A 15,054-nucleotide genomic window follows, 5' to 3' on the forward strand; every position below is an offset into this window, starting at 1 on the left:
AGTTAAATGCTTTCACAATGTTTTGGTGAGCGTATCGCTCAGCTGGTGCAAGTGTTTCCGATGGACCCTATAGAAAATCACATAGGAATGACCCGAATAAATCGATAACGTCATGTGACGTATCTATGACGTAGACTGGCCAAGAAGGAAAACGTGCCTAACTTCAATGTTACAACTTAGGGATGCATGAACGAATATTGAAAACCTCTCAGAAAAACTTCGGTGGTGCGACTTTCAGTACAAAAAGGGGAGTTGGAGAACTATGGGTACAAGTTGAAAATGCGACTACGAGTCCAAAATGGGAGTTCGACAAAAATGGGAGTATGGTCAAAAATTAGAGTTTGAAAGCTGGAAATACTATTACGAATCCAGTACGGTAGTCAGTCAGAAATGAGAGTTCGACAGCTGAAATGCGATTACGAATCCGAAATAGAGGTTAGTCAAAACTAAGAGTTCGAAAGTTGAAAATACAGTACATTTTGAATGAGCTGTATTTTGAATGAGCTGTGAATGTATTTCACACTTTCTATGCTTAACCAGATGTCCAGAACTGTTGTACGGAAATGGACGTCAATCATTAATATCAAAGAGGAAAAAGCAGTGAATCAAAAACTTAGATGGGTGTAAAGACTTGCCAACCATCCAATTAATCTCCTGAGGAGCCATAGAGAGCTTTTTAGCCAAATCTGATGTGTACAGTGTCTGAGAGGACCTTTTCTTGTAACATTGAAACCATAAAAGCACAGCTAATAATGACAAAAACTGCTTTTTTAACTGTTATTTTGTTCATAAAAAGCATCTTTCTACAAAAAACCTGTTACACAAAGGAAAGTAATTGCATCAATGAGAAGGAAAGATATCTTGTCATTTTTCTATCTCTAAAATAAGTCACTGTATCAAATATATATTGTGAAATATTTGTGCATGTTGCTTTCTCATACTGAATTCTCATAGAGAGAACAGAAAAGTATCAGGAATTTGTCATGCTTTTCATATGAAATGCAGATTTAATAACAGTACACTTTCACTTAGTAAACATCAAGATATCTCTGGCATATAGGCTTATCTCTGATTTATTAAAGTATGGCGCCAGAAGGGCGCGCCGAAAAATATGAAACATCCTGATATCTCTGATATATATGCCTTGTATATTAAAGAGGCACTCCCATTTGGTAAACATTTTTTTAATGCCAACGGTCGATATTTGACATGGCAACTGCGCGCGGATCGCGAGATATCGATAAAAACATGTCATTTCCCGAGCGTATTTTTTACATCCCGAAGTTTTACGATCGTTTTTGATTTTGGCCCGAAATCCCCCGAAGATTTGTTGTTGTGCTGATTCGACGATATTCTAGGGAGTCTACAATAAGTTCGAACGACACAATTAATTTACTACCCACTGCAAAGACTTTATATACAGCATTATGCAATTACCTTTGTAAAACTTCCCCTTAGTTTTTGTCGTTTTCATTATTCTAAATCAGTTTTACTATATTTTAACCAATACCACATAAACATCAGTGTTTTACGTGTCAAATATTAGCCGCCTCCGATGACTACATTTTGTCGTCTGCCACACACTACGCCGCTCGCGAGGTATGCGTCTATGCATACCACTCGACGGCCGCTATGTATCAACCGAACGTAACTGTGCTAGTCACTATGCGAATTCTGGTGACTCGACTTTCCCCCGGGAGGCATGACCGATCACTGACGCGAGTGGTACTGTGGGGTACAGCAGCGTCAGCGTAGACTCGTACTCCATAACTTAGTTGACAATGGCCCCAGTGCCGAACGTTCGATGTTCGGAAGCTGAATTTAGGTGGGCCACCGGAATTCAAACTTTTACTTTTTTGAAGACATGTTTTTATCGATATCTCGCGATCCGCGCGCAGTCACCTCGTCAAATATCGACCGTTGGCATTAAAAAAATGTGCTTTAAAAATGTTACCAAGTGTGAGTGCCACTTTAAAGTCATGCACCTGAAGGGCATGCTGAAAAATGTCTGATATATTAAAGTAATGAGCTTGAAGAGCACGCTGAAAAATATTGAACATACAGATATCTCTGATGTATGTATGTTTGATATGTTAAAGTTGGGCGTGCTGAAAAATATGACTGATTATTAAAGTTACGCGCCCGAAGGGCGCGCCGAAAAATACAACTGAATGATGAAATTTTTGGCTGACACGATGCATTTTAGGCAATGATGAGCCTGTGTCAAAATTCAAAAACACACTGACCCCCCCCCCCCCATTGGGCATTTCAAAAACATGGTGACCCCCCTATCATCAAAGTCAAAAACAGGGTTAACCCCCCCCCCACCATGAATCCACCGCCCCCCTCTCTGGCTAAAGAAACTGACCAGTCCCTTACGAAAGCCCATACCTGACCCTATTTTCTTTAGCAGCGCAGCCAGCGGTAGAAATGGGCAGGAAACCAGACTAAGATGGACATTAGTCATGTGCGTATAGTTCAACAGGGTGCGCAGATGCATATTTCATAATGCACTTGACTGTCACAAGATGTCTACATACAACAATAAAAAATGAAACGAAAGATGAACCTGGCATATCGTAAATAGGTTTTCACAAGGACGTAAATGAACCTGCATGACAAAATTCTTATCAGTCTGACCAGGACCAGAACCTACCAGCCACGTTCAGCATGCTCTATATATGCACAGTCCCTCTGTGATATATGATATGTTTTTAAATCGTTCATTTTCCAAATGATGAAACATCTGTCAAAACTTTGAAATCAATATTTCGTTATCGCCTGCTTAAGCAGCTTTGAACATTTCACCCATGTATTTCTATCGATCCGGTACAAGGTACCCTAGCAGCGAGCCACTTTCTCCACAGGATCAATACGTGTGTTGGCCGTCCAGCGCCCTCTCTGTTGGATATACTAAGCATTCCATTTTGACAAAGCAGTTTCACGTAGTGGTATTCAGAGTTTCTGTGGTGCATTCTCGTGCTTACGGGTAAAAGGTTTGACCCAAATACCTGAAAATTCATGCAATATTCGCGAGTCCTCTGGCAATAAACAAAAATGCCTAAAGTACATTGCATCATTGAGTGACGGGAGACCGTGGACTCGAACTTAAAACTACTTCGGAGTATCTCCAACTATTGCAGTAGGTGACAGATGCACAGACTCAAAATTCAAAAGCTGGTAAAAGTAAACATAACGCGAGCAAGAGAGATTTTAAACAATACAACTGTTTGGTATGAAAAATACTAAACTTTCTTTCGTCTGATTTTCTGTACAAGAGCTGTAACAAGTTAATGAGATTTTTTCCAGGTGAGGTTGAGTTGGCAAACCAAATACTCAAATATATATAGAAAGCCACAATTAAAACACTATGACAGAATTACCAAAATTTTGATTTCCATTCTTTGATTATGAAGGGCGTTTTCTGCAATCAAAATAGTACTATACTAGGTAATATCTCTGTAGTATCATTTGTTTGGCAGAATATTTCCACTTTTTTCTAAGTCAGACATGTCTTGTTAGCTTGATTATCAGTCACCAGATAGCATTCTGTCAACAAAACTTTCATAAACTTGATAATCTCTGTAAGAGTGGAATTCTAAGCCGGTTCCGTACATTTGACCATCACAAATATGTGTTTGTTAGGTTTCAGTGACTTTTAAAATTTGTAGTGTGTGTGTCATTACACCATTAAAGCTTGGACACTACTGATAGGGTGTAACCAGTATACTTGCGCTGCGCCGAATTCGTAAAAATTTGTATTGCAATTACAAATTGATATTGCATCGTTAAAATTTAGTTCATCTACTGTAGATCCGTAAGGGTAACCTCAACTGTTTAATTCCTATTGGCAAAGCGTTTGCTTCGTTCGTCTCAGTGTTCAGAGCATTGTCTTTTTAGTGTAAGATATGGGGCAGATTAGTATTAATTTATGCAAATTATATTAATGGCATTTGTTTCGGTATTGAGGTTTTGTGCAAATGATTCTTTATCATGTGGAATATTCATCTGCCTCGATTGGGCATTTTATAGCATTGTCGAATTTTTATTAAGACTTCGCTTTGAACATGTCCTCATTCGACAATGGCAATCAAAGGGTTCTCACAGGGATAACGGCCATGTTGAATTTCAAATATCGGTAAATCTTTCGTGATTTGTTTCTAAAGTACCAAAATTATGAAAGAGAGTGGATCCCTTTAGGAAAGATGAAGCAAAAGTTTAGTCACTTTCGAGGCGCATACCACCTTCAGATAAACCTGACTCCTGTATCAGAAGTAGAACGGCTTTGGATGGTGTACACGAGATGTCAAAATTTATAGTGGCATTTTAAATATTTATGATTGTCTGTATTTTACAGGCGCGAATAATCTAAACATCACACAGCTATTCAAAATATTTATTTCAAAAGATTACACTCTTTTGCATTTACAACCATTCATGGATGAAGAGGCGTATTGCAAAACAAGAGTTCCCTAGGGCGGGTGCTTTTTTAAAGATGCTTAAGTGTGGTCACAAAAATACACTGCAAAAAACCCCCAAAATCTTCGACCTTATTTAAAAAAATAAATTTTCAAACATAACCAAAGTCCCTCCACCACAGAGGGACTGAGCCTGGCCTTTAAATACTTAGTTTCCCTTATCAATTCACGTCTACATAAATACTCCATGGCACATGACGTTTTCCATCTATAAACTCTAATCATTTTTTTGCTGTAATGGAAGCGTCTCTCTCTCTCTCTCTCTCTCTCTCTCTCTCTCTCTCTCTCTCTCTCTCTCTCTCTCTCTATATATATATATATATATATATATATTATATATATATATATATATATATATTATATATTTAGAGGGATCACAAAATTACACAGCAAACAACCGAAAATCTTCCATTTCATGTGAAAAACGAACATTTTCAAATATAACCAAAGTCTTTCCACCACAGGGGGACTGGGCCAGGCCTTTCAAATATCAGTGACCACTTTCCATTCGCGTCCACATAAATGCATCATTGTACACGAGGTACTCTCTACAAAAAACAAAGATACATCTAATTTTGAGGTAATAAGAACTACCAATTGCATTATACCTTTCTGCTTAAAGTGAATGTCGACAGAGCAGTATGTTTGCTCTAGTTTGATAGCGTTCGTCTCGGAGGTTAGGTCCCTTAAGTACACTGTCACCTGTTCCAATTTTGCCACAGTTACCATGGAAAGAGAAAATATAATCAATCACAGATTTGAAGCGGGTGGCCGCTTTTTAAAAACATCGCCCTCACATGGACATTTTGAATACCAAGGAACGCCCCTTTGACCATAAATGGGCATATTTAGATTACAGCTTACCCCAATATGTTAACGGTTAAATACTGTCCTTGAATAGTGATTGGATAGTGTATTTTGTTGATTGAAGATGCATCATGGAATGAAATACAATGAAATTATTTTCTCGTCTCTTTTTCGTCATTAAATTTGTATTTCAGTCAATACTGGAGAGACACGATGTAATATTTGTCCTCGCTCAGATAAACTGTGTTTTTCCTGCATGAAACACTCAGACTTCTGAATTGTTTAACTGCAACTTCATGACCAAATCAAGACCATTAATTAACCAGGATATTACTGAGCCAAATTAACAATAGTCTGTTACCTTTCTTTGACATATTCCTGAACATGCAAGTCCACTTCATGAAGACAAGGTGTTTATAAGTGACTACCACCAAATGAAAACTCTGTGAACAGTTTACTGTGATTATGATATCTGTATGTTTGCAACCTGTATGTCTTTTTATTAACTTAGCACATCTCTCAACAGGAAGGAACGTAGCAGAGTTGCATCTGGTGCTTGAAGTTCTATATCACAAGGTACAACCGTCGAAATGGTAAGGGAATATATTTGTCTTTTGAACAAATTGTCCTCCTATCGAGAACGTGAATTCCATAATATCTCAACCATCATCAAACTGTATGCACATTCATATGTCTAGTTTTGTCTCTGCTCATAGCAAGTATAAAGGTGCAGAAACTTAAGGAATATAATGACAGGGCGAAATAAGATGAATGGCTGTATTACATTCCAGGGATGTAGAAATGATAAAGAGATTAAAATCATATTTGTTTTTTTTTTATTTCGAGAACAAAACTTGAAATTCTCACATCACATAACGATGTAGGTAAATTCCGGTGCTTTGTGAGATACTTATAGCCAAATCGGAAATTTTAGGGTAAGATTATAAAGAAATGGAGAGAAATGTTGGTGCTTGACTTAAGATAGACTATGTATAAAATAATTCAATAAAAGTTTTTGAGGTTAAGGAGCCAGTCGTGTTCTACTGGGTTGCACCTTTTAAAAATAATGTCGAGTACGCCCTCTTTATCCCGCGTATGAGTTTAGCGCGCTACATAGCACCCAGATTTTGGTACTGCATCATCTACAGCCACTAACAGATACAGTTAGATAAGGCCAAACGCTTTCTAGCTAACATGTTTTTCGCTCATCTACAAACGAAAGATGAATCCCTATTAATAGAGTTTAGTGACTCTTGGAGTCGTTTGAATGCCAGGAGGATTGTCGTATAATGCAGTATCTCCGCAGCATTACATAAACAACAGTAATCAGCACTTTCAAGTGCTCATTTTTCCATTCGTATCCAGCGATAAAACTCGAGCCATCATCATCGAGAAGATGTGCAGTAGTTAATTAAATCCTAACTTGTTGCCAAGGCAAAGAGGTAAAAGCATACATTCGTAGCTTTAGTGACTTTAAAGGTACATTGTGTTGGAACAGAGAGTTTTTGGTCGAATGGTGTAAGTGGCCCCTGATATTGATATGTAAACGTCAGCAAAGACCTAAGAACATTATCGCAAGGCCTTGCAAATTCAAAAGCTGGAGTTCTGCGTGGTCTCTTGAAATAAGGCTAATATCGTATCCATTCAAATCATCAGAAAATACTTAAACACGATTGGCACTAATTTGGGATAATTGACTAGTGAAGTAATGTCATTTTAATCTGCAAATGTAATCTCAACTCCTTTTCTTTTTAAGTTGTTTTTATGAGTAATTTGTAATGTTGCAACGTACATTCAACTGTACGGCATCGAACACTTTTGAAAAAATTGAAAAATATGAAAATCCAATTATCCAAATTAGTTCCCATCGGTTTTTTCAACAGAAAGGAATGTAAATGATGAAAACGTTTCATGTCTTGATAACATACACAAAGCTCTTATTTTAATATCTTACTCTTTGCAGATTGACATAAAGTCAGAGAAATGCAAGTCCTACCTCGTAAGGCATCTAGATGGCAACAACCGTACAAAATCACACGATCCAGATTCCTGGCAAGACAGAGGACATACAGTTACAATCATACGAGGAGAAATCGGGCCACAAGATACCCATGATTTCCTCTTCATCGACCATATGCACATACACCGTGAGAACTGGCAATGGCTTCACAAACGTACTGAGCTGGTATGGAAACAACGAGAGCGCGGTGAGTACTCGGCTGGTTACATTGGGTTCACAGATGATGGAAGAGTTGGTGGTGGCTCCATGCAAATTGGTGATGGGGTGGAAGTTGAAGCAGTAGAGTTACAATACCTTCGTCCATCCTACACGATGGCAGTGTCTAGAGATGCTGGGGCCTATGTCGCTGGTGAGCATGAACTCACTTTAAAGTGGGACATCAATTCAGAACAATGGAAAAATGCAACATGGGATGAAGAAGCTATGACTTTCACCTATTGGCAGGAACAATGGGGTAATATTGGAGATGACGTAATATGGCAAACAGCCACTGTCTTCAATGACAACACTAACAATATAGAGTGGGATGTTCAGCCTCGAGGGCCGAGTGGTACTGGTGCAGCCACATCACATATCGACCGATATGGTCAATTTGTATTTTCACTGAATGATTTTTATGATCCACCAGATATGGATGTTGATAAAAATCTGTTCCCTTACAAAATGGTATTTGAATTTGATGAATTAGCCCAAAATATACTGGGAGGGGCAATGCTCTGCCGTGAACGATCTCTGAAGGGAGATGTTTATGCTCTCACAGGGAGACCTCAGAATCATTTTGTTGCTGGCACATACAAACTACACAGGCCAGGCCACTTTGGTACCATTCTCACAACACATCGACAAAAGCTTGTGATAGATGGTAAACACGTAGAGAAATCTGGAATCTACCATAACAAACTTTGGTGGGAAGATCTCTCTGCAGCTCAATGTAAGATGAGTGATTTACCACCTAGAGGCTTTGTTGAATTTTCAGCAGATGGCAGCATTGTCACACATTCTAGTTTTGGTGTTGAAGGTTATCGTGCGCCTGCAATTCTCGAAGCAGAGCCTACTCTGTCAATATACGATCTCATAAACATGAACCCCTATAAGGAAACTTCAGAAGGTGTTGTCGATTCCATTCAGCAATCCTCTATGGAAGGGTTTTACAAAATTCTTCAGTACTACATGCCTAAGGAGGACCTAAATAATTTTATTGCCCCATACCCGCCTGACCTCGGTGACATAGAAGACATAGCAAAAGATGATGCAGCAAATGAAGAATGGTATTCACAGTTATCGGTGCCTTACCTGGTCAATGCTTTAAAATCTGCAGACAACGAAAATGTCAAATACCTAAATGCAAGGAGAGCTCAGGCGGTTATGAAAGAATTCACTGGCACGTCAGAGGTGTACGCTCAGCAGACAGAAAAGCTATACTCTCATGAATGGCAAAAAAGGTTCCCTAATATGGTAAAATTTATAGCCGACCAGGCAAAAAATACTGAACACCAGCGAAGGTATATTATTGAATCAAGTGCAGCATGGATCAAGGACATAGAGGAAGGCATAAGTGAAACAACTGTTGAAGAAGAAAGGGAAGATTTAAAGCGAATGACTTCGATTGCTGAGAACGTTCGTGAAAGAGGTCTCCAGGGACAGTACTGGTCATACATTTTGTTTAAGTATTTGTCATCCCCTCAATACCTTTCTATGCTTAGGATGATGATGACACAAGGAAATACCTCATCCCAGCAACTAACTCAGAATATTCAGCGCTACTCCAGTCTCTTAAGTATTCTTGACTCATCTGGTTTTTTCATGAAGGAGTTTGTCGAGGTCATGCAAACATTCCAATTGACCTCCTTGCTACCATCATTCATTGATGTTGCAAATGACTGGGAGGAGATAAGTATGTTCGTACCGATCGTCACGAATGCATTCATTGAAAAGTACGTCAACAGCACTGATCCACAAATGAGGGATTATGCTAGGGATATGCAGGAAGAATTGGCGAAAAACAAAATGGCAGAGTATTTGAAAGTTTTATACAGTGTTGGAGCTACCGTTGGGTCCAGCAGCTGGGTTAACGTAAGCAGGGAATTTACCAGGAAAGCTGTTGACAAGTTTGGTAAAGGTGCTGCAATAGTCGGTCAATTTTATGCTTTTTGCCAATGCTGGTATGAGTATTTACCAATTATCCACTGGTATGGTGAGTTTCCGTGATATGACGCCTGCTGAGCAAGCAGACTTCATTGTTATGAATATAAAGCTTTCAACACTCTTGATACGAAAAGGAATCATGGGAGTATATGCCTTCAAGACAGGTGAGAGCTTGTGGGTATGTGCTAAAGCAATCTTTAGAGATGTACAGTTGACGGCTACATCTACTACGTCTACCTTTGGTCGCTGGATTATGCGGAATGTCTCTACTCCAGCAACATCCATCCCTGCTGAAGCAGAACTCGCTATGCAAATGCTCACAGAAGATTTCGTGTTTGAAATTCAGTATCCTCGCCTTTGTAAAATTTTTGGGAGAAATCTTACTGAGTTCATGTCAACCCGCTTTGCAGCACTTCTGGGAGTTGGTGGTATTGTGCTCAGCAGCCTTGCTTTGGCAGAGTCCCATGAGGGAATGGTTATAGCAATGAATTCCCTTTTTTTAGTCTCCTCTGTTCTAAATTTCGTATCAGTTATTGCAGGATGGGCGGTTACTTCAGGTGTAACAACTGTTGGAGGGTTTGGTCTTGCTTCTATATGTAGTGTGACAAGTGGTCTCTCTATTTTTGGAGCAATTGTTGGTGTCATCCTCATGATCGTTTACATGTTCACACACAAACAACCTCCCGATCCTGTTACCGAATTTATACATAGTGACAAAGTAAGTAAGGCAGGTTTTTTTATGAGATATAGCGGTGATGTTGACTATTTCCAGGTTATCAAAGACGAAGATGATAAGCCAAGATCTCTTGGTCTGTCAATGACTCCTGATACTGCAGATAATGAAGAGTGCCTTACAATTCTCCCTGACGGCAATATCAAAATAGGTCCACTCTCTCATGGGTATGACACAGTGTTAAGCGTGTCTACTGATTATAAAGGTCATTCTATGTTCTCAAGCAGGATATTTCCAGAGGACAATAATGACAGCTTGGGAAAGGTTCTTGTTCTCACCCTTGAAGCCAACAATCGTGTGATGATGAAATCTCCAGAAGTTGACCAGGAGAAACGGAAACAACAACAATGGATTGTGACCTGCGTTGGTGACGTCACATTTGATTCCAAGGACCATCTACAAAGTGGCCCGTTCACAATAGAAAATGTTCGCGGGCGAGGTGTCTTTCTAGATTCTAATGGATCATCAATTATAGGGACACCAACGAAGCGTACGTGGACATTGAGTATGCAGGGCATGAAACCTGAAATGCTTACTTTTCCTGATATCAACCTGTCGATTTATGACAGAGATCGTGTATTCTATCCTTCCCTAGGCCAGGTTGGCAGTGTTAGTGGGCAGGAGTGGATGGTTGAACCATCACTTCCTCCTTTTCTCGAGTTGGATGTATCCAAGGGGCTCATCAGACAAAAGGCCGGTGTAGCACCATCTGAATTCGATGCACGAGGCGTTAAAATCACCGTGAGAAATGAATATGGCTCAGCTCGTGCAGAATTTGACATACATGTGACAGAAGAAACAATGTAGTTTCTTTTGAAAATCAACGACACTAATGAGAAACTGTGAAAAACTGCAAATTGCAATTCTGATAAGACACATGATTTGTCCGACTTGGTTGGTAACCAAAGCTTCCTGTGCATACTGCATCGTGTTGCAATGGTATTGCAGGTTCTGGCCCACTTTACCTGACTGAGCTTTATCAACATTAATGTACAGTAACACCGTTTCTCCCACAAATTATGTCTTCCCTCTGTGACAAATGCTGCCTTCTGCTGAGCTTAAGCTTGTCCTTATATCAATTTCCCCTGTGCTGTTTTGTCGTGTCATAGTATTGATTGCTAGGATTTCGTTTTTCCAACCACAGCTTTTCTTGCGACGGTGTAGTACAATTCCCCCCCCCCCCCGTTCTTTGCCTGGGTTACCTACATGTCAGAATACTCTTGCTTTCTTTTTTATCACTACATATTCCTCTTATTTTTTATTTTGATGTTCTTGAAAAAAGTTAAAGTGAGATGTATTTGACACAACTGCCGGTCAAAATGCTTGAATACTAGGTCTTGTCACAAATGCTGTTTATCCAAAAAAGTACAATGAGATCACAGGTACTGCTTTACATTTATCGTTATTTATATTTCTGACACATAGCACGATAAAGTCAGATAGCATTATTGTTAAAAGCACTGTGATGGCATAATCACATGGAGTAAATGTCAATACTGGCAACAATTTTTCATGACCTTTGTGTACTTATAATTGTAGCTTTTGTTAACGTTAATAGGCGTTGAGGTGATAGTGTGAAATGATTTGAGGTTATATTAGTTTGATTTGATAATTGTCAATTGTCAACAATTGCGAGTGATTATTTTATTCATTTTTGTCCGAACACCATAAGTGAAAATCATGGGGAAGAGTTAATCTTCAGTTCTGACTTAACATTCGCCGTAAGAGGTAGACATAAACAATAATTAAGTTGTCCTTTTTTAAGATCGCACATAACATTTTAGTCACGTGATTGACCACACAATGCTTTTCATGAATTGATTTATCTATATGCAAAACAACTAAGTGAAAGGATATAATACAATTTTCAAAAATCTTTTGAAGATGTGTATTGTAACAAAAAGTATAAACACAAAAGTGTGTTCATTCGTCATCTGATAGTTGGTTACATATATACAAGGGTCACGTGGTCGTTTTCCTAATCACTTTCAAGGTTCCAAGACAAGAAATTTACCTTTTAAAGCTACCAGTTCTATAGTAGTCAATAAGCTCGGAACCGCCGTAAATTATATATTTCGGAAAGCCTAGATACAGAGCAACATTTTGGTTACCATAGTGTCACCATTATTTACATAACTATCACGTGACAGGTAATTTGCATAACCTTTCAAAAATCGGTTTTCCCTATGTTTTGTCTCAATGCTTTGAGATATGTGGCTGAAATTTGTATGAGTGCAAACTATTCCAAGGATCTTCGAAAGTGTGTCTCAGAATTTTTTTAAACTTACTTAAACAATTTTTATGCCAGAAAAACTTCCAGAGGGGTGAATTTAACCCTAGTTGATTTCTTTAAAATTGTGCTCAAATAAAAACTAAGCAAGATATAAAAAATCTGAGACACACTTTTAAAGAGCCTTGTAACAGCTTGCATTCCAGCAAGTTTAAGTAAGATATTTTGAAGTATTGAGACAAAACATAGGGAAAACCGATTTTTGAAAGGTTATGCAAATTACCTGTCACGTGATAGCTATGTAAACAATGGTGACACTGTAGGTACCAAAATGTTTCCCTATATCTAGGCTTTCAGAAAACGTATAATGTACGGGGCGGTTATGAGCTTATTATGCACCAGAGAATTGTTAGATTAAAGAGGTCAATTTCTTGTCTTGGAACCTTAATTTGTGTATATCAATTGTAACAGATTAAGTTTTCACATTTCCTCGAGCCAGTTCGCCTGTAGCGTAGCTTATCACGTTTTGAATCTATAATGTCTAGCATACTTCATTATTCTTTTATAACACTAACGTTTGTAGAACATACTGTATTTGTATTCCGTATGTATTCAAAGTTACCCATATAAGTATAGTATATTTAGCTTACATATTTTATATTGTGTATCTAAAGTAGAGCTCATTTATTTTCTTCTTGTAGTAGAAATTTTGATAATTCCTATCTTTTATGCCTTAAATTTTGTGGGTCAATTTTTCACATTTCTTTTAACTTGTGTTCAATAAAAAAATGTAGCGGACTGAGTTTCTCCCTTTCACTTGCATATCTAAAATATGGCAGCTATTTCTATGTAGTGGCTTGATAAATTTCATTGTATACATTACATTTGTTATGGTATTTACTTTTACTTATGAACCCTAAAATTCTGCGGGTTATGATCCTATATAACTTTTGCGTTATGTATATTGTAGCTATTCACTTTTGATATGGACTATGAAATTCTCTTTTGTACCTATAGTACATTTTTAGTTTCATGCTTCCCGCTAATAATGTATCTTGGATGTAGCAGGCTTTTATTCTTCCTTTGACCTGAGTACTATATAAAATGAAGTATATAAGGCTTTGACATTAACTTTCAATCGTGCATGTCAAACACTGTAAATTAAGTTTTCTTACTTATGTTCACAAATTATCAATAATTGAAATACTTATTTTTCGCATGCATACTATATCAGTTGCAATGAGCAAGAATTTCAGAGAGGTTGTGCAAGTATTTCTTTCTATTTCCAGAACACTTTATCAACTCCAAAACCAGTTTTAGAATTGTACAACTTACTTATAGATGCAAACTTACTTATTCTTCATAGCAATCACGGTATGTTCTCTATATCAACAGAAATTACCTATCTTTTGATTTCGACACCATTTCTATCGTTAAACAAATGCATTTAGTAAAAAATGTTGATGTAAGACGACAGAGGCAAAGTTTCCTGAGCGAGGAAAAACCTTGAAATGGGACTGATATCCGACGAGAGTTTCAGAAAGAAAACCTTTGTAATGGAATGTACATTAGGGAAGATGGTTTTCTTATGTTACTATTTTGTTTCAATTAAACCTTCGTTTTAGCCACAGAAGCTTCGGTCCGATCGCCTAATTGAGTGGTTACGAAAGGGAAATGTGTTATGTTAGTGTCTATGTGCGATGTCATAGAGGAGAGTCGGCAGGATAAGTCAATACTGAAAATTGGGAGGAATAGTTTTTCGACTGTATGCCAATGTCACCTATTCTTCAGTATCTTGAGATCTTGAGTCTGCGCATCGGAGACAGGTATTTGGACTGAAACTCTTAGGGTTTGGAGACTGCGGGTCTAGGTCTCGCAACCCTCTTGTAATCATTCTGTTTTTATTGTTTCACCATCAAAATCGATATCCATACGGAACACCGTCACACCTATCGGTTTTGAATTTGGCACAAACGTAAAAATTCTCCGCAAGCAACTTTTTTGATGGCATGACCATAACAATAATTAACATATTCTGGCTGTCATTCCGAATTTTAACTTAACAGTTAATCTCAATTGCATAAAAATTTATCAACGAAATTTCTGTTCACTATCTTTCTGACCATATTGCGAGGCTCTTTCATGCCAAATATAAAGATCACAGGCCCAGTGGATTTTGAGAAAAGGGTTTTAGGATTTTTTTCAGATTTTTTCATAACCTTTGACCTGCTCTTTACACTCCTCTGCAGTTACGCTATTGCCAAACAGTATTCTGTCCTGTATAAATGTCCGAGAGAGCTATGTTTATTGAATAGTATGAGACCAGATTGCTCAAGAAATGTTCTGGATTGCCCCTGACCTTTGGCCCTCATATCATTCCATAACTCACTAGTTTCGCACATATCTAAGTATCAAAGTATTGGAGCAAAGATTGTGATCTCGATTTCAAAAAGAGGCCTATGAATCAGTGAGCACAGCTGCTATAATCATCATATTTTATTGGATGGGGGACTTATAGTGCCATATCCTGTACCCTGTTATTTAAGCACATATATAATTCTGGGCTTGCCAACAGAACAGAGGTTTGTATTTGGTACATAGCGATGTGTAAGAGCTAATTTTCTTGACAAAGTATCACGTG

At 38.1% G+C, this 15,054-nt stretch overlaps 1 protein-coding gene across 1 annotated transcript; it reads left to right on the forward strand.

Annotated features, from left to right (window-relative positions):
• Positions 1 to 5,811: 5,811 nt before the first annotated feature.
• LOC139116106 (uncharacterized) lies at positions 5,812 to 14,042 on the forward strand. Its single transcript, XM_070678654.1, has 2 exons — positions 5,812 to 5,878; positions 7,249 to 14,042. The coding sequence occupies exons 1-2, from the start codon at positions 5,876 to 5,878 to the stop codon at positions 9,511 to 9,513; spliced, it is 2,268 nt and encodes a 755-aa protein (XP_070534755.1). The 5' UTR covers positions 5,812 to 5,875; the 3' UTR covers positions 9,514 to 14,042.
• Positions 14,043 to 15,054: the final 1,012 nt, after the last annotated feature.

This window comes from Ptychodera flava, chromosome 2 (genome assembly GCF_041260155.1).
Source record: "Ptychodera flava strain L36383 chromosome 2, AS_Pfla_20210202, whole genome shotgun sequence".
In the NCBI taxonomy this organism is placed as follows: Eukaryota; Metazoa; Hemichordata; class Enteropneusta; family Ptychoderidae; genus Ptychodera; species Ptychodera flava.